This window comes from Dama dama, chromosome 20, assembly GCF_033118175.1.
Source record: "Dama dama isolate Ldn47 chromosome 20, ASM3311817v1, whole genome shotgun sequence".
Lineage (NCBI taxonomy): Eukaryota > Metazoa > Chordata > Mammalia > Artiodactyla > Cervidae > Dama > Dama dama.
The window spans coordinates 51317630-51338686 of NC_083700.1; the positions used below are offsets into that span (position 1 = coordinate 51317630).

At 40.3% G+C, this 21057-nt stretch overlaps 1 protein-coding gene across 3 annotated transcripts in view; it reads left to right on the forward strand.

Moving 5' to 3' along the window:
• The window catches only part of TGFBR3 (transforming growth factor beta receptor 3), a 193838-nt gene that overhangs the window by 165304 nt on the left and 7477 nt on the right, over positions 1-21057 (forward strand). For 2 of the 3 annotated variants that reach the window (XM_061121399.1, XM_061121400.1), the window contains exons 13-16: positions 1885-2184; positions 5061-5181; positions 14273-14314; positions 16673-16780. In XM_061121399.1, the coding sequence (XP_060977382.1) occupies positions 1885-2184; positions 5061-5181; positions 14273-14314; positions 16673-16780 (571 nt within the window). The remainder of the gene's footprint in view (positions 1-1884; positions 2185-5060; positions 5182-14272; positions 14315-16672; positions 16781-21057) is intronic. The other variant, XM_061121401.1, reaches the window with a different exon arrangement.

A 21057-nucleotide genomic window follows, 5' to 3' on the forward strand; every position in this document is an offset into this window, starting at 1 on the left:
TTGAGTTTACAGATTGTCACAGTCGCCGTATCTAGTCAGTGTCAGTACCCTCATTCTGCGGGGGAGAAACCAGCGGTCAATGCCCATGGCGAGTGAGCAGCAGAGTCCTGCCGCTACTCACTTGCGGTCCATTTCAGAGTAAAAGATTTATTGACCACAAATAGTCTTTTTTTCCTCTCAAACAACTTTTTGGAGTACCTTAGATGTTCTGCCATTGTATGCTTTCTTTGAGATAAAAGGTTTGCATTTCTTCTATCACACATTTTTGCATTGTGGGTTCTGAGTTCATGTTAAAGGGCACTTTTGAGTAAATAGAGTATATGTAGTTTGCCATTTTTCCAAGATTAAATATCTCATTTTTCAGAAATACTGTAAAAATAATGAAGTGTGAATATTTTCAGACTACTAAGTACTACTTCCTGGAAAGATGTCTTACTAAGCACCCTCCCCGACCACATCATGGGCAGCTTGAACGGACCCTGTAGCTATAGTAAAATAGTGAAGAGATAATGGACTTGGGTTCAGAAGACCTGGGCTCAAGCCTTGGTTTTCCCCAGTATTTGCTAGCTCTGATTTTGAACAAGTCATCTATCCTGTGTGTTCAGTTTTTCCTCCATTTATAAAATGAAGATGAAAATACTTATAAGATTATTCTCAAGGATTAAACTTTAAGGCACAACAAAATGTCATTATCATCTTCATCATCTTCACTGTTGAGTGTCTTGCAGTTAACCACACAGGGATCTTTCAAAATAGTGTCGTGGGCTAAAAGCCCCATGTGATGTCAGGGATTTCCCGTGGGTATCTCAGAATGCAAAGTGTGTTTATATCTTCATGCCTTTGAAAGGATTCTGGGGCTATTGGCTTATGGTTAAGGACCAACTTTATTTCTAAAGTGTTTAAGTTTATTTTGATTCTTAGTTTAGTCAAGAAATGAGGCAATAGTGGGGAGAGGCAGTTCACACAGTGATCCATGTGTCGCCAGATGGAGAATCCAATCTGGTTCGGAGATTTTAGCTGACTTCAGGATGGTTGAGATTTGAATTCTGTTTACACTTGGCCACACACTACTTCCTGTTTCTAAAGAAAAGAACCTTAACAAGGTTTGGACATAGCCCATACAAATATTTTGTAAGAGGGAAGTGTTAATGAGTCGGAAACGTTTCCAGATTAGATTTCCCTTAAAATACCCTTGGGCTTAAAGAGTGAAGGGAGAGTACTTGGCAAGGTCTGGTTTGGACCTCTGAAGAACTGGGACACTTTGCCAGGCCCGTGATCGCCACCAGATTGCACTATGCCCAACATCTAGCCCCAGAAGCCAGCTCTGCTTGCTCACCGTGAATCAGTAGCTTTACTGCAGTGTTTAGGCTCCTTCTCACTTGCTACAGTTTAGAAGTTTGGTCTTCCCTGCCTGGTTTAAGTACATCTACCTCTGTCCTTTATTTTTTGAGTAATTTTTTAAAAGAGGTTGCCTTACAAGTGATAACACTATAATGACATTAAGGTTTTTACCTGTTGGTGTTTTATTTATTTTGGAAAGTCTACTCTAGGTGCATGTTGTACTTTTATTTTTATTTCCCAGAGGACTTATAGGAGGTCAAAGAGACTTATTTATCTTGTATTAGAATCTTAGAATATTAGAATCCAGGCTGGCACTTAAACTAAGCAATTCACTGTCATCATCCATACCAAATTTAAATGGAAAATATCTCTTTCTTCGATGAGTCTGTTACTCTTGTGATTAGAAAGAAGACTATATAGGTGTGTTACACAAATCAAGCAATGTCTCTCATCAGAAGGGCCGCGTTGATATGTTGTCCTTGTGCCTGCAGTGAGAGTGAGATGCTAACTTGTTTCTGAATTGCGCTTTCTGTTCTGTTGTAGGTGTCTGTTACCAAGGCCGACCAAGAACTGGGATTTGCCATCCAAACGTGCTTTATCTCTCCATATTCAAACCCTGATAGGATGTCTGATTATACTATCATTGAGAACATTTGTCCTAAGGATGAATCTGTGAAATTCTACAGTCCCAAGAGAGTGCACTTCCCTATCCCACAAGCCGAGATAGATAAGAAACGGTTCAGCTTTGTTTTTAAGCCCGTCTTCAATACCTCCCTGCTCTTTCTCCAGTGTGAGCTCACATTGTGTACCAAAAAGGAAAAGGACCCCCAGAAGCTACCTAAGGTTAGTGGGCCTTCATCTGTTTTCTCTTGTTATTTTGACATCTTTAGGTGAGGCAGTGACCTACGAGAAAGGTTTAATCACAGCTTACTGCAGGTTGAGGTTTTTGGTTTGAGAACTGCCCAGTCAAAGTCATAAAGTTCATGTTAGCAGGGAACTGTGAGTTTTATGGAGTCTTAGAGAGTAAATCCTGACCATATGCTTTTTTTTTTCCATGCGTGCTATTCAGTAGTATCTTATGAACGATAAATCAAGACTGTTTTCCATTGAAGGAGAGGTCTGGCTTTATCTTTGCTATTCAGATAGTACGCAGTGCCAAGAGTACAGAGAGCCGAAGGACAAGTTCAACGTGAGGATTAATTTTTCCAGGTCCCGCTGAGATTTGTATTGCAGTTGTTTTTTGACCTTCTCTGTGTGAGTTATAAGGCTGACTTGTCTCATGAGGACTTCTAAGGGAAACTAACAAATATTTTAATTTTTCTTGGTTTCATATTGTGGTTCGTCATGTTTGCCTCATGTTGCTCCCCACATAGAACCAGTACATGCTGTTGCCACAACAGAAATCGGAACCCTTTGACCTTGTTGGTGTGGCTATGGTAGGGGGCATCCGCAAGGGTAATGACCTCATTGTTTTGGCTTTTCGCACAAAGGGTATCTTCTGTCTAGTTTTGTTTCTGTGATCTGCCGTAATTATGTATAACTTCGTATGTGTGTTTATTTTAGTTAGATATCTCACACAGTGTAAGCTGACTTCTCATCCTTTTACAGTTGCATATCAGTCAATGTCTAAAAGTCCAATAATTGAGCTGTGTCATTAACAATGTATTATAGGGACAGAATTTTCTCACCTGGTACATAGATTGTGAGAGATGGGCGTAAAAGGAGAAGGAAAAATTATTGTTAGGAGACGGATTGTCATTTATCTGAATCCTTTGCACCATTATATTCTCCTGGGCATCAATTTCTCCATTAGACCACAGGAAATTTTATAATACATTTGAAAATATAGTGAATCTGATCTCTTAGTCCTCAGGGAGCACACACACACACATACATATACATACATACATACATACATATATATATAAAAGGTGATTTAGACTGTGTTCTTTAGGTTGCCTTAGGAAACGTTGGTGCCCTAGCCTTGTGGGCCTCCACCTTCCAGTGGCCATCAAGCTTGGGCCATAGCGGACAGTGGTCGAGAGCCATGCAGAACTTCCTGTGTGGCTCTGGGACCCAGAGAATAACTTTTAGGAGTTGGGGATCTCGGAGGGGAGGCCTGGCTGTTACCCCTGCCTTTACTATAGCTGTGGCTCTCACCTTTCAGTGAGCCTGGTCTATAGCAACCCAGCTTCATAGTGTATCAGTCTGTGAAATTTAGTCCTAATATTTCCTTCTAGAACATTTAAAGGAGAGTTCTAAGTACCTGAGGTTGACATGGGATGTGACCCTAAGCCTAAGGTTATATCCAAGGCAGGATAGAGTGGAAGGAGCATGGGGGCCAAGAAGGAAGGCCTGATTCTTACTAACAGGACATTAGCAAGTTCCTGACCTCTCAGGACCTCCGTGTCCTTGTCTGTACCAGTGAAGTAATAATGTAGCCTTCCTTCCTGGTAGGAGAGCAGGTGAGACAGTGGAGGTGAGGACAGCAGACCATTTCTAGAGCTGTTACCACTCTTCCTCTGTTTACGGCCTATGGTTAATCTTGCCACACTCCTATGACTTCTTTCTATGACAATAGACCGAGCCAAAGATTCTTCTAGGAAGAATTCTCAAAGACTGTTGAGTCCAACCCTCCCTATTGCTGATGAAATTGAGAGCAGAGGGTTCAGTGACTTGCCCGGGATCTTGCAGTGAATTTGTTGTAGACTCTTGCTCAACCAAGGAACTAGAAGGAAAGTAAGAAGGCTCTTCCTAAAACGCAAATCTCTCCATTAAAAACCCATTGTTTCCCTTTACAGGAGGGTTGTGTAAAGACTTTTCTTGTTTGGGGCAGGGGTTGGAGGAGAGGGGAATTGTCTTCAACATGTATCTGACTTACAGGTTGCTCAGAGCGGCAATGACAATGAAGCCACAATTCTCTGCTCTTTTGTGACTGGAAGATCTGGAAGCTAGTTAACTTTTCTGGGTGCCTTGCTGTATATAGATTTTTTAAAATAATTGATATGTTTCCCCTTCCAACAAAAGTGATTGGATGTCACTGACATTAGCATTTCACCTATTGATGGGCGTAGACAAGGAGCCAAAATTATTTTAAAGGAAAAGGTAATGGAAACAGATACACCAGGCTCGGGCATGCTGGTTCTAAGTTTGGAGCCTGAAAATAGCTGGAAACAGCTGATCTCATGGCCTCCACCCCTAGGCACAACTCCCTAGGACTTCATTTTGGAACATTAAAAGCAGATGACCCTGGAAAGCTTCATTTTGCATGAGCCTATACTGTAATTAAAAAAATCAAATGCACTCGACAACATGATTATCTTTTTGGACAACAAATGTAAAATCTGTCACCCTCATAATGCAATACATGAAATTTCCTACCATCACAAATCACAAACATGAACCAGTTATGTGTAAGCCAGCTTGGTGAAGGGCCAATGTTCGTCATATAGTTATTTTATTTTTCAGACTAAATAACACTAAAACCTCCAGTTGTTTTGTGGGAACCCGTCCAGCAATGTTTGGATCTTCAGGTGCAGCTGAGAATACGCTGAGCCTGCTCCCATAGCTCTCAGATTATTGGTGGTTCTTTGAAAACCATCCTGGTGGTTTCAAAACCATTTCTGGGGTAAACAGCTGTGAGCTGTCTGATAAGGGGCCACAGGACGACCATGCTGGCCCTTTTGAGTGACCCCCTGACTCTGTTCTCCTCTCTGCAGTGTGTGCTTCCTGATGAAGCCTGCACCTCGCTGGATGCCTCAATGATCTGGGCCATGATGCAGAATAAGAAGACGTTCACCAGGCCCCTCGCTGTTATCCACCACGAAGTACCATTTAAAGGTGCGTTCTGGGGAGGCTCGGTCAGAGAACAGTGGCCTGTGTGCTACTCGTAAAAAAGCTGCAATACTGTATATCAAAGCCCAGTTTTATTTGAAAGATAAATTAATGACCATTTAGTAGCTTTAGAAAAGAATTCTTTGCCCACAGAATCTTTTGTTTAGTTGGTTCTCCTGCTGCTGTGCATTAATGATACCTTTGCCAGTTACTTCCTCTTTAAATATTAGATGAAAGTCTCGGTTGTCTGTCATGATGTCACTCGCCCTGCATGCAGATATACTTCCTCGAGCGTGTTGGAGAGGGTTAGAGGTCCTTCTGGAATTGCACGCAGTCCACAGCCCATCTTTCTTTGACCTCCTGGTAAAGGCTGTGCTGCCTACAAGCTATTAGAGTGCTTTGTCAGGGATCGCAGGTGCCTTTGGGGAGGGTACCATGTATGTGAACACCATCTGTCTTAGGTATCACGGCAGAAAGACATTGAAAACCACTGTTCAAATGTGTTTTTATCGTTTCATTTTTAGAATTTTATGCACAGCTCTAGGCTTTCCCTGCTAGCTGGCTGTGGGACTCTGGAGCTCTCCTGTCAGGTCCTTGGGTTTCATTTTCTTTATCTGGACAAAGAGGGGGTTGGACCAGATGACTCCCAGAGGCCTTCTCAGCCATAACACTCAGCTGTACTGTTTGAAGAGGCAAAACAATTTTTCATTCATTTCCCAGCCGTCCTCAAGTTGGTGGGAGATGTACGCATTAGATGTTTATTGGTTCCTCATCAGTGTTTTTGTTGTTGTTTGTTTAACTTTATTCATTGATTTTTAGCCATTTGAAACAGTTATAATAGCTGCAGTCTTTCCATAAATGGATTGCCCAAGTAGTTCCTTGTCTATTAGGTCCAAGGGAAAAGAAATAAGAATAAATTAATTGTGTTGCAAAGTGTATCATAATCAGGCAACAGCTGGCTCTGTTTTGTACTGTGAAAGTGGTGTAACAGCAGCAACAGCCTCCCCACACTCTCGCATCTGTTACTCTTACCTATTTTGGGAGAGGTAGTTCTGCCGGTAATTGAAGGCAGCAGCTTGCTTTTTCTTGTGCCAGACAATAATTAGGCATTAATATTGCAGCAGTATAACTTCCAGTAATTCATTCATTCATTCCTTAAGTCTGGTGGTATTTTTTTAAGTAATTCCTCTTGTAAATTAGGTAATTACCTTTATTTAAACTTGGTGTATAATTATCCTGAAAGTTCAGAGTTTTCTTTACATAAAAGTCCAAAAGGAAAGTTTTACCAAATATCAAAGCGATTTCATGAGATTTGCTAATTGAGACTAGGTTTTAGTGGAGAAGCACGTGGTGAAGAAAGTTTATTGCTTAGGTTTGTTAAACAAATTGAGAAGGTTAGGCTGTAGGCTGGCTTCCCGGGGGCTGTATGTAAATGCTCTTTCTAACTTTCCACTGAATGGGGTAGGTATCCTGGCAGTTTTTAGCCTTTTTGAGAGACTCCTCTCATCTTTTATGTTTATTTTCCTTTGACTCTAGAAGCATTTCTCCTCAGTGCAGGCCATTGGAGTCTGTGCTCTCCTTCTACCTCTCAGGGAATTGGAATAATCATTTATAAGAGAAATGTGACTATTTGCCTGATAGTATTGGTTTCTTTGAAAAATAACAGGATCATGAGTGTTCTTCCTGCTAGACAGTCTTATGCATTACTGTATTAAGATAACAAATACCCCCGTATCCGTGGGCTTCCCAGGTGGTGCTAGTGGTAAAGAACCCGCCTGCCAAGACAGGAGACATAGGTTCGATCCCTGGGTCAGGAAGATCACCCGGATGAGGGCATAGCAAACCACTCCAGTATTCTTGCCTGGAGAATCCCATGGACAAAGGAACCTGGTGGGCTACAGCCCGTGGGGTTGCACAGAGTTGGACACAACTAAAGCAACTTAGCACACACAGTATCTCTGGAAGTGGGCAGATCTCTTGTTGGGAATAACTTTGGGGGTAAAAATTTCCTAGTGGGACAGTTTACTGTCCTTTTACTACATGGATACTCTTTGGAGACCTGGCCAAAGTTCCAGCTCTCCCTGGCCATTTGGTCCACCTTATTTCCCAACACTTGGGTTTTCTGGGGCAGCAGATAGAGGTTGTCTACTTCACAGTCAGCCAGAGAGCTACTCTGTGGCAACCACTGCCAGTAGCAAGGGCACATTTCAGGTGATGTTTCTTTCTTCACTGGGCAAGCAGAATAGGCCATCAAAACTAAATAAGTAATTCTGAGTCCTTCCTCTGGGCCACTGTTTTTTTTGGGGGGCGGGGGAGGCACTGTTATTAATGGAGTTTTCCTAAGTTTCACAGCACATCTTTGCCACCTTTGATCTCTCAGTTCCTTGGGAACCAACTCTGGGATTAGAATTCTTTTGCTTAAATTTTCAATACTGATGATGCTAGTGGTAATGATGAAGATGGAGATGATGACAATGTTGATCTGACATTTATTGAGCATTTACTTAGTACAAGGCTTCATGCTAAATGTTTTTTGTGGGTAATAGTATTTAATCCACGTGGCTCCTCTGTGAGGCAAGTCTATTACAGAGTAAGGGTAAGTAACTTGGCCAAGGTCACACCACATGAATAAATGGTGGTTCTGGGATTCAAATCAAGGAACTTTGAGCCTGTGCTCTTAAATCTTTATGCCTTATCCTAGGTGGAGGTTGATTCTCAGTTCAGTTCAGTCACTCAGTTGTGTCCGACTCTTTGCAACCCCAGGGACTATAGCACGCCAGGTCTGCCTGTCCATCACCAACTCCTGGAGCTTACTCAAACTCATGTCCATTGAGTTGGTGATGCCATCCAACCATCTCATCCTCTGTCATCCCCTTCTCCTCCCACCTTTAATCATTCCCAACATCAGGGTCTTTTCCAATGAGGCAGTTCTTCGCATCAGGTGGCCAAATTGATTCACAAATATTGAAGTTTCAACTTCAGCATCAGTGCTTCTAATGAATATCAGGACTGATTTCCTTTAGGTTGATTCTAGTTTTTAACAAAATCTGCAAGCAACACAGTCATCTGTCCTTTCATATGCCTCTTTCTGGCCTCTTCCCCAGTTCATGTCATATCACATTGGTATGCAGGTTAGCACCCAAATGCTCTAATAATTATGAAATGAAAAGAAGGTGAAGAGTTTTAGGGAAAAAAGTCTGTTCCACCAAAGGGTTAAGATATTAGGAAACACGTAAACTATTTAAGAGTCTTAAAGTTTAGGACAAGTTCTGTGAGTTTGAATTGTAACTCAAAGAAAAGCCCAGGAAACGTGAATAGTTTATGCATATTATGGTTTATGGCAAAACAATTAAAATAGTTGAGGTGGTGCCATCCTACCATATTTTCTGAAATATCTTGAAATATAGGCATGTTAGTGCTGTTTGCTTTGGACGCTGTGACTGCTTTTTACAGCATTTGAGAACACTTGGGCTTACATAATAAAAGTGATTACACCACGTCAGCGATGATTTTTTTTTTAATGGTGAATCATTTCTCTGAAGTTTAGGGCATATATATATATATGTATATATTCATATATATGGGGGGGAAATGGGCACAAAGGAACATCTCCAAATTTGCCATGCTTTATGTACAGTCTATAATTCTTAGCAAGTTAAGTGTCTAAAATACTGAATTTTCTCCATATTTCCACCACGTAACTTTTTAAAGATTAAAGTATGCTCAGGACAGCACCTGGCATATCATGGGCACTCAGTAAATGTTAATTTCCTTTCCTTCCTCTTAACATCTCAGCCAAACTAGGCTTTCTGGGGGGATTAGAGGGGAGTGAAAGGGCAAGTTGTGAATGTCGGTTGGAAATTAATCCAAGAGAGGCGTTGCTTTTTGGAACACATTTGATTTTTCCAGAACAAAAATACTTTAAAGCCCCAGCCAGGTTTTGTCCTCAGGCAGAGGTAAATATGAGGGGAAGCTGAGGAGAAAGATGGTAGAAATGCTTAGTTAGCAGATCAAGACATTCAGTCTCTATTCAGTAAGGGAGAGGTATCATAGGTTCTTTTTTTTTTTTAATTTTATTCAGTGTGCTTCACATTTTAAAAACCTTCTAGTTTCAAAAATTTCAAATCTAAACAAAAACAAGAAATAGTAGAATGAACTCATACAAACCATTCATCTGGTTTCCACAATTACCAATTCATAGCCAATTTTGTTTTATTACTTCCTGTCTCTGGATTGTTTAGAAGGAAACCCAGACATTTCATTTGATTCACAAATATTCCAGTATGCACCTCTAAAGTCTGAGATCCATCAAAAGATGTTGAGTAGAGAAACGAGCATCAGATCGTTTAGGAAGAGTACTCTGAAAGCAGCATGGAGGTTAAGTTGCTAGGGCTTGTATGCAGTAATAAAATATATATGATTTTTTGTGAAAGTCGCTCAGTCGTGTCTGACTCTTTTCAATCTCATGGACTATACTGTCCATGGAATTCTCCAGGCCATAATACTGGAGTGGGTAGCCTTTCCCTTCTCCAGGGGATCTTCCCAACCCAGGGATCGAACCTAGGTCTCGCACATTGCAGGTGGATTCTTTACCAGCTGAGCTGCATATTTATGGTTATTTATTCCAAAAATGTTTATTGAGGATCTACTATATGCTTGGGCTTCCCTGGTGGCTTAGAGGTTAAAGTGTCCGCCTGCAATGCAGGAGACCCGGGTTCGATCCCTGAGTCCGGAAGATCCCCTGGAGACGGAAATGGCAACCCACTCCAGTATTCTTGCCTGGAGAATCCCATGGAGGGAAGAGCCTGGTAGACTACAGTCCAAGGGGCCGCAAAGAGTCGGACACGACTGAGCGACTTCACTCACTCACTCACTCACTCATTCACTATATGCTTGGCATATAGTATACAAATTTTCCTATGTTTGATGCCTTTACAATCTAATGCATGGAGAAAGGAATGGCTACCCATTCCAGTATTCTTGCCTGGAGAATTTCATGGACAGAGAATCCTGGCAGGCGAGGGGTCAAAAAGAGCCAGACACGACTGAGCAACTAACGCTTTCCCTACTTTCATTATAGCTTAAAACAAGTGTGAAGATACAATCTAATGCACTACTGATGTTTTGGGCTGGATAACTCTTTGCTGTGGGGTGTTGACTTTTGAATTGTGGAATGTTAAGCAGCACCCCTGGCCTCTGCCTACTGGATGTCCTTAACAAACCCTTCCACCACCAGTTGTGACAACCCAAAATGTGTCTGGATGTTTCCAGATGTCCCCTGGAGAGCCTAGTGGGCAAAAATCACTCCCGGGTGAGAACCACTGATCTAGTAGAAGGATACAGATAAGTGAGAAGGCAATTACAGTGAATGCCATAAATATTGAAAGAAGCCAGAGAAGGGATTGATTTACAGTGTGGTAAAGTTAGTAAAAACTGTATCTTAGTGGTCTGCACAAGTTCTTTATCTCCCCTTCCTTCTCTATGTGCCAAATACTAATAGATGTGGGTACCAGTTAGACACCTCATTTCCCTATGGGCCTGCCCAGTCCTGCCATGTTTAGGAGAACTGAATTGAAAGTGGGAGGACAGAAGTTGTGGTCAGTTACTCATGCATAACCCGAGAAATATCTTTTTTATGAAAACCATGACTAAACAATCTGAGGAGGGAAGTTTTGGTTCTAGAGGCAGACCAGAGTTTGCTCAGAGTATATGAGAAGATTTAATTCATAATGTTGCTTATAGTTTGTTCTTTCTGTGCAGAAATCTTTATTGTTAAAATTTCTCTTTACAGCAATGGCTAGGATTCCTTTCTTGCAATCGTACCCTTAAACCAAAAGTAAATATTGTTGTGTCCACTCTTTTCCTTTCAGCATGCCAACTCAATTATAGGGTTCCAGTGGAGATCAAACTATTTTAGTTATACTCAGGCTTTATTGGGAATTTTGGAACACAAAAGTAAGAGGATAAAATCCTTGAACCTTGGTTCTGCAGCCTGTGCTTGTTATTGTTTATGCGCAGAAAGCATGGAGGAACTTCAGCCCTTGGAAACGAGCAACAACTGTTTGTGCTTAGCTGTGTGAGAAGGCCCCTATTTGGGGTGGGGTAATAATTTGAGGATTAGGTAATAATGTAAATCCATTAAGAATTTTCAAATAGTGTCATCTGTCACACAGGCTTTACTGTAAAACCTACATTCTCACATACGAGGTCTCCTTAGGGGAGAATCATTATTTGAAACCTTTTGGGGATTCTGAGTGACAAAGTTTAACCATGGGTGGTTGATTGGATGGAACTCTTCCCAGAAGTGTGTATATTTCTCGCATGATGAACCCTATAGAGACCTTTAAATGCCTTTGGGCTTAGTTCAGCATATCAAACCACTACTTTTTACAAATGGGAGAATTTTGTGGTTAGATGCCCCTACTTCATAGGACCCTTGGGAATTTAAAATGAGAAAATATAAGTGAAGGCTTTTTTGTCGACTGTAAAACCCTATACAATGTACAAATGTTAAGGCATCATTGTTGTTGCTTCATTGCTGCCAATAAGGCTGGTGGGGCCAACCTCTCAGGAGACAGCCTCTTATGTGCCTTGTGTAGTTGGTATGTGTTCTGCACACTGAGATACATTTTCTTAACAACACAGAATTATTTTAGTTTTCTTAGTAATTTTATTTAAGTATAACTTTCTCATATGTCCTCATCCCAGGGGCACTGTGCTGCAGAGCTCAAGGGGGTGCCCTTCAATTGTAGTGGCTTTGTTTCATCACATAGCATTCCTCCCCGTGGAGCTAGACTGTAATACCCCATGCTTCACCAATGTTCTCAACCAGCTGAGATGGTTAATCCTGAGAATTTAACAATCCTGTCTAGCTTCTCTATTTTATAAACATCAACTCAAATGCTGCTTGTTTTGGTCAATGTTTCACAATTTTTTTTTTTTCCTTTACTTTGGATTCCAGAACAAGGTGTGTGTTCCTTTTTTATTGAATAAAGATGGAGATGAGGAGAGGCACTAAACATGTTACTTTTAAACTCTCGAGAACAGGGTAGAGTCTGTGTGCCAGGACTTAACACACTTTTTCTATAAAGGGCCAGATGGTGAATATGTCCAGTTTGTGGCTTATGGAGTCCCTGCCTCAACTACTTAACTGCTGTTGCAGCCTAAGAGTGGCCATGGACAGTATATAAATGAATGAGCCTCATTATGTTCAAATAAAACTTTACTAATAGGTTTGTATTGTGTATAATTTTCACATGTCATGAAATATTTTTATTTTTTTTCAATGACTTACAAATATAAAATTCATCTTTAGTTCACTTGTACAAAAATAAATGGTGGACTGTGATATGCTGCCCTGTGGCCAATGATACTCTGACTATTGAGAAGAGCACATAGCTATTCACAAGCAGCTGCTTAATCAGTGCTTCTCTAGCTAAGGATAGAGCCCCGCTCACCAGTCATTTAGCCTGCTAGGCAGAATGTGGAATCCTGGGTCAGCCCCTACCCTGATGCTTTCCAGCTGTGACCTTGGGCTGGTCACATGATAAAGAATCTCAGGCTGCTTTTTTGTAAGATAGTGATAAAAATTCTGTTTCTGCCTCCCTTATGGGGCTGGTTGAAACCTCAAATGAGATCAGGCTCTATAGCACTCTCTGAACATGAAGGCATTGTATAGAAATGTCAAAGTGTATATGCATTTTCATACAGTCTTATTCCAAAATTCCTCTATTGCATCCATTTAGAAAAAAGTGTGTACGTGCTAAGTCGCTTCAGTTGTGTCCAACTCTTTGCAACTCCATGGACTGCAGCCCTCCAGGCCCCTCTGTCCATGGAATTCTTCAGGCAAGAATAATGGAGTGGGTTGCCGTTCCCTTCTCCAGAGGATCTTCCCGACCCAGGAATCAAAAACAAGTCTCCTGCATTGCAGGCAGATTCTTTACCGTCTGAGCCATCAGGGAAGCCTGATGCATCAAAAAGCACAGCAGCATTATAACTGTCCTTCACTAAGCTCTCTGGTAAAGACTCTTCTATTCCTGGCTGAGCCCTGAGGGTCTGCAGATGAATAAGATCCAGGCTCTGCCCTGGAGGTGGAAAAAATTAAGATAATTTAGATGTGATGTGGCACCTTTATAACAAAAGAGGGAGAGGATGAGCAAAAGTGGGAGAGATTTGCCCTGCTGGGGTGGGTATGGGGCTGTGAGAGAGTCAGAGAACGAACGCCTTCCCTGAAAATGCCAGCAGAGCAGGTCGTTCGGGGAGGGTACTTGAGGGAATGGCTTGCAACTTGTGATGACAATGGAACCACCTGGAGAAGTGGGGGAACTTAACTTCAAGGAGCCCAGCATGGGTGAGGAACCATTAGGAAAGGAGGCTGGAGAGAGGTGGGGAGAGGAAGGCAGATCACTCCGTTCCATGCTCGAGAGTTTGGACTTTTTTCCTGTAAATGAAGGGAAACCATTGAGTGGTTTAATCAGGGCAATAACATAATCAGCCCTGGACTCTGCAAAAGTCATTCTGGGGGCATGTATGGGGGAGGAAACATTTGGGTTGGGTGCAGTAGTGGAGACAGGAGACCAGTTAGAGAAGCTTTGTAATAATGCGGATGCATGAAGAGGAGCTGAACTATAGGATGATGATGTTAGGAGGAGGAATAAAGATGCTTTTTATAATATGTGTGTATGTTAAAAGACTTTTTGAAAGTGGAATAATATTAAATACACTGGAGAAACATGATACTTAAAGATACTGCATCCTTTTGTAAATAAAGAGAAAGGTATATACACATGTGTGCGTGCACGCATGCGTGCACACACACGCATGAATTATCAGACTCAAATTCCTTAAGTTTAGGTGTTTGCTTTCAGTTTTTCTTCAGGTTAGAGACGGTATACAATTGATCATTAACAAAGTACAGTGCTTAAAATTTCTGAGTAATCCATGTTACAGTCTTGATATCTAAATAGAATAATTGACAGACTTTTCACAAAATAGGTATTCACAAATAGAATGTCAGTCTCTACTGAGATTTTGATAACCTTTTGCTTAGAACTTGGTTTCTCTGTAGAATGCATCATGATTTATGTTTTTGTTTCAGAAACAGGTCCAAGTATCAAGGAACCGATTCCAATTTCTCCACGTAAGTCTTTATTCAACTGTTTTGAAATAAAGCCTCCTGGGCTTTTATAAGAATGAGTTGGTTATGGAACATTTGCCAGACCCTGAGTTTTGATAAGGAGACTTCTGCTCTCATTCTCCCTCACCCTTTTTTTCTCTTATTTTCTTTTTCCCTTCCTGCATTCCCTTTCTTTTTTCCTGTCTACCGTTGCCATTTTTAAATATGAATTTGTTGACCCATTGGTATGTATCGCCTTAAAGGAATGTAGTAGCTTCTTAGTTTTGGAGAAGTTCATCAGTTACCTGCCTTGAGTGGTTGCGATCTGAAAGACTTAACATGTAGCTATGGGAGTGGTTTGCTTTTTGTATCATCAACTGTATCTTTCTGCTCAGAGAAGCAGCGCTGAAGGAACTAGATGCTATACCATTAAAGCAATCACTAGTCCAAGGGGTGTTGAGAACACTTGGAAGACAGAGAGAGAGACCAACTGCTACAAAATGATAATGTTGAAAATCATCTGGGGCAATTTCATTGCTTATACAGAAGAAAACTCTGACCCAGAAGTGTTTCTGTGACTTCCCCACGGTTATAATTGGCACTGAAGCAGGACTAGAGCCTGGGCTTTCTGGCTGTGCACCCAGAACTCATCTAGATAATGTTGCCTGTGGGGAGAAGCTTTACTTTTTTTCCTCCTTAAGACATTCCAGATTTAGTCTCCATGGCTAATTCCATCACGTATACATAAGAATTAGCCTGGAGAGTTTCTTTATGCTAAATACTTTATAGACCATTCTATTAAGAGTATTTATTTTAACAATATCACAGAACAGTATTATGAACCCAGAAAGAGACACAGATGGACACATTCTCCTGTACTCCCCTAGTGTAATTCTCATAAATGACACCTCCATCTTTAGAGCTTTAGAGTGTTTTCACTCAAAACTTTTAATCACGCCCTACTTTTCATCTGTAGGCATGAAAAAACAAGTCATCTTTTAATATCTGTCCTACAGACTAAATTAAATTAGGTTGATGGCTTGGTTTGTCCTAACCTTCATAATGTCCTTCCCAGTTCTTATTCCTCCTAGGGAATCCCCAGCCCCTTTGCAAACTCCTTTTGTTTACCCCCTGCCTTCAGAAGATAAGATAGTGCTGTCCCATTTTTTTAGAAGTTAAATGAACACTATGGGGCACATGGCTAGAGGAATAGGAACCAGAACTTGGGAATTTGGATCCTTCAGAATCTTCTCCACAATGTCACACTTTTCCTGAGCCCTTTTGAGTGCTGGGGCTGCTCCAGGGTCACATTTATCTACACCTGTATCTTACACTGAAGTGAGTTGAAAGGCAAAGTGATTGAATTTATGAAGAGATCAGCTGGAGTCACTTCTGACTGGAGAGGAACACAGAAACGGTATTGAAGTAACGGAGAGATCCTGTACTTTAATTTATTTTTTTAAAAACAGAGAGAAAAACTTTAGAAATTTTATTCCACTGAAAACCTCTCTCTCTTAGAAACTGGTCTTTACTTTTTATAAGTGATTCAAAGAAGGTAATTCTCTTAAATGAAAGGAAATGTTCTATTTCTGTGGCCTGGAATTAATTTCAAATGTAAAAATCTTTGCCAGATTGGTTCTATTTATATGTTTTGCTGACCATAAAATTGACATCACTCCCCACTGAGGAGTACTTCTATTCCCCTCATAGAAAGGTCATGGTTGGAAAAGTGTTAAAAAGTAGGTTGTGTTAAATGACACAATAGGTAATTATTGCGATGGAGGGTTTAAATGTGAGGTCAGTGAAAGTTATGTTCTACAGAAACAGTTTATTCTTATTCTGTGTTTTCTCCTTCTCACCACTTTCCTTCCTATTATCTTTCATGTCTTAAATGTTCATGGAAGTATGTTTGTAAAGTATTTGGCTTGTGGTTTTTGTGTAGTGTCTCATTGTATTTTGCGTAGGGTCTCAATGTTCAATGATTAGAGAAGCCAGATTTTGATAATGGATATTTCCCTTATTTTCCCAAGCATCTTGAGCTTTGACTTTCAAGCCCCTTTACTGTTCAAATAGTGTGTCAGACTGAGGTAATGAACCACAGGCCTAAAGTTTTACAGAGTTGACAAATCTGACTTTTTAGTAAGTTTAATGCTCAAAGTAAGTTGCAAACGAAAGTATCTTGGAAATCTGAGAATTTCATTTTTCTTTTGAGAAAATATTTGCAAGTTACAAATATAGTGTATTTTGTTGGAATCCACTTTTTATCCTCAGAGTTTGTTAGTTGGTTCTCAGCCTTTCTGATGATACTTGTGAAACGAACATAAAATTGCAGCATGTGATGCCGACTCACTCAAAGTATGCACTGGTTTCTTATCATTACAGAGATTTTCCACGGTCTGGACACCCTCACCGTGATGGGCATCGCGTTTGCAGCATTTGTGATTGGAGCGCTGCTGACAGGGGCCTTGTGGTACATATATTCTCACACAGGTTGGTGTGACTGTTGCCTGTCAGCTGGTACACATCCGGTGTGCCTGCCATACTGTGGACACTTGGTGTTTCTCTGCATGGATGAATGGACGAAGTAATGAACGGAAGAGAGAGAAAAGTTCATTCCCACCATTTTCACATTTACGTATTTGGCATGAACTGGGTTTTGCAAAACTGTAATTTGTTTTAAGCAGTTTTAGAAAAGGAATGTTTAAACTATGTTAATTGTATTTGAGATGTTGCTGAAGTTTAGCTTCTAATAAAACTATTTTGTGGTTAGGACTTAATTAAAGAAAGTTAATGTAGACAAACTGGAAACATAAACCATTCACCCAAAGCTGAGAACTTCAGAATAGACATATAAATGGACAGGAAGTAAGCGGGGAAGCCAAGATTTTATTACCACATCTGCTAAGATGCTGAGTGCTGTCCACCAGAGGCCCTAATCAATGGCTTAAACCAGCATTTCTCAACCTTTTTAAACCCATACCATGTCTTCTTTGATAAACACTGAATTCTCTTCTCTTCTCTTGAAAGTTATTTAAAATTTTAAAGTATTTTTTCATGAATTGTAAATAGAAGTAGTAAAACAAAGCAGTTTGTTTTCAAGTTATGTTCTTCCACTCCTACAAATTATGATGTGCTTTTCTTCCTGCCCCTTACCCCCTAGTCCCAAGGTAGAAACATTCTGGCCTGAACAGAAAGAAAACTTGTTCTGACCCCAAGACAGAATGCAAGCCAGGCTTGGGGTATCTGTAGTGCAAGAGGAAGGAGCAAATAGATTGCTGTTTCATAACATCTTTCTTAGGTTCCTTGTAAATATGGGAAGGAAAGACATGCATTTTGAGACATGTCTAGCAAGCTAGCTGGTATTGTGTTTTTATATTTTTAGGAATGTCTGTTTTTATATGCTTATTTACACTGTGAACCTGGATAAGGTGCTGAGTTGATCAGTCAGATAGTGGCAGGCACATACTTCTGTCTAGAGTTTCATTTATTTTCCATTGAACCAGTGCATGCCATGATCTTTGGCCTTACCTTGGGCTGTCTAACTGGCCAAGCTGAAGCAATGACTGCTTTCAAGGAAAGAGAAGTATGGAAGGGTGTTTTGAGAAGTCATATCTTAATCCTCATCAGAATCTTCCCTTCAAATACTGCATTCTCTGAGTTATTTTAAATTATGGCAGAAGGAGCAGAATGAACCCTATGGTGCCAAGCACAGGAAAGTCACACAGTCCAAAGCAAATTTTAGGAGTTTAACAGTAGGGCTTTAAGTCCTTAGATTATTGTTCCTAATCAACAACATTTGAGTGAAGCCAGTTACTCTTAAACAGTATGGGTTACATGCAATAGTTTTTAAAGAGTAAATACTACTGTCATGGTCCATGGTTGGTAGAATCTGCGGATGCAGAAGAACTTTGTATGCAGAAGATGGACTATCAGTCATATGCAGATTAAGCCCCACATTTTCCAAGGGTCGACTGTTTCATGTGAGCAAAAGGAAATAAGTCTGTTAAGTGTTAGATCAAGGATATATGGACATCTGTGAATCCATTTAGGAATGTTGTTCTTCATGAACAGCTTACACAAGCACTGGAAGGGACAATGTTTAGCAGAGGAGCATCTTTGAGTGAATAATTCTGTTACAGGAGTACTACCACATCCAAATCTCAGACTCACAGTTCTTTGCAACTTTCCCCAATCTCCTGCATGGCTGTAAAGTTCTAGAGCTCTTGGCAGCTTATGCTGTATTTATTAGGAATGAACTTGAAAGTACTCCAAGAAGACTCTGTAGCCCTGAAGATTTCTACAAGGTAGTCACCCACAGATGCTTACCACATACCTGCTGATCATGAGTGGCCTTGCTACTAGAGCTACACTCCCAAACTCTGAAATCTGATCTCAGGCCAGGAGGGCCACGAAGCCAGCTAGAGGCAAAAAAGGGCAACCAAATGGTGTCACTGTGGGAACAAACCCCACTGAATTCCCTCTGATAATCCCAGACTCTCATCCACAGATACACTGACAAACCTGGGAAAGAGCAAAACCTGGCTTTATGACATGCATTGCTGCTCGTTAAATTCTGAGATGTGTTGTTACTGTTCCCTTCTCCCCGAAAACAGAGACTTAAGGAGTTTTTAGGTTTTGTTAATATAGAAATAGATTTATAAGTAGATTTAAAAACAAAAACCCAAAGCCCTTCCTGTGATGGTTTCCAGCAAAATAAATTAGGCTCATTTGGAAGCTGAAAGGCTTTATAGACACGTGGACTCTAAACTCTAGTCATTTGGATTCTAAACCTGTTAGCATCACAGCTTGAAATGACTTTATTAAAAGCTGTAGCCTCTGGTTCACTTTAAAGACCAGTCCTAAGGAATACCAGCATTGTGCAAGAAAGAAAAAGACTTACTGCAGGACCAAGTGGTAGCTTCCTGTTGAGAACCCCCTCCGTTTCTTAGCTGGATCAGCCGCAGCAAGTTTAGATGAAAAGATCATAATGCTGTGGCCAATGGAAAGAGGTGTCTATACAGACACTGACTCAGTCCATTCAGTTTCCGCAATAATCTAAACTGTGGAACTCAGACCTTATATGGTATATTTGGGGGTTCAGGCAACATCTGCCTCTGTAGCTACAATAGTCCTCAGTTTAGATATTTCTCTTTGTGCTTTCCACTCTATCTGCAGCACAGAGCGCAGAACCAAGCCTTAGGTTTGAACTGTGGAGATCTCCTAAAACTTACATTCTCCACTAAGATAGTGCAGAGAGGAGGGGCAGTGAGGGTGGAAGTGGTACTGGAATGGAGTCACAGAATCTTCATGCTCAGAGTCCCTAAACTGACTCAGGAAGGTCCCAAAAGTTGTGTGCAATATTATATCTGGGTTGTTTTTTTAAGGAGAGGAGCAAAAGCATTTATTTATATTTTTCAGTAAACTTTTTAGCTTTATCACAATATGTACATAGCTTAAAGGCCGAAATCATCCTCTAAATAGAAGTATACTGGTATACAACTTAGCAACTAAACCATCACCATGAATTCATCTGTTGACTCTTCCAGTTGTCTCAATCTCCTTTTACACATACACGTTCAAACATCAGGTATTCCGCTGACTCATTTTCCTCAGTACTTTTGAGTTGTAGATGTCCTGTGTCATGGATCCTGTGTGGTCCTCCTCTTCATTTAAAGGGAACATAAGAGAGAAATGTTTTTCACATGTATGAAAATATCATTTGTATGTCTGAAAATAGCCTCATTTTATATAAACACTAATAGATAGTTTGCCATGGTATAGAATTTTAGACTTCAAGTGTTTTTTCTTCAGAATTTTGAAAGCGTACCTCACTGACTTTTAGATCTGAAGATTGCTTTTGGGAAATTCAGTCCTTCAGATTCCTAATCTGTTTCTTTCTTTTTCTCTCTGGAAGAAAATTTACAATGATAGTGCTTGATGTAGGAGTATTTTCATTCATTATGCTGGGCATTAATTGAGGCCTTTCAGTCTGGAAACTATGTCCTTTATTGTTGAGATTTTTTAGAATTATTTATTTTTTCTTGCCCATGTTTTTTCTATTCTCTCATTCTAGAAATCTTATTTGAAAGTTAAACTTCTTGAATTGTGCTGTAATTCTCCTTTTCTGTTTTCCATATTTTTCCTTTCTTTTCTAGGAGATTTTTTCATTTTTATCTTTCAGTTTCTTATTGCATTTTTAATATTGCCTTCAAGTTTGTTAATTCCAAGAAGTTTTTCCCATGAATTAAAGAAACATGTCCTACTCTTATCTTACGGGTACAATATCTTATCTCTCTGAGAATATTAATATAGAATTATTTTAAAATAGGGAAGTTCTGAGCTTGTGGGTGGAAACATATTGATTTTGAACTTCACTTAGGGTGATCTAGCTGGGCCTTTTATTGACGAACTCCTGATATCACATCTTTGTATCTTTCCTCTTGAGTTCATCATGTTTTCTGTGAAACAGGTTTTCCTATTTCCTTCTTGGAGGTTATAGATCAGGCTGTCAACATTCTAGGGGTCATAACATTCAACATGTAGGCATTAATTTTGTTCTCCTCTGTCATTGTGTTTCTTTAACCTCAATTGTGCTGGTGTTGGTCATTCCCAGAACCACAGTTTCATTCTCTTCAGAGAGTAAACTTCTGTTTAACAGGCTTCTGTTGAACAATCCTTAGTTGAATACACAGTGTGTTCTTAAAGCAGAAGTCAAGCACATACCCAGATCCACCTGAATCATGTCTTTTAATCAGGAGTGTGTCTGG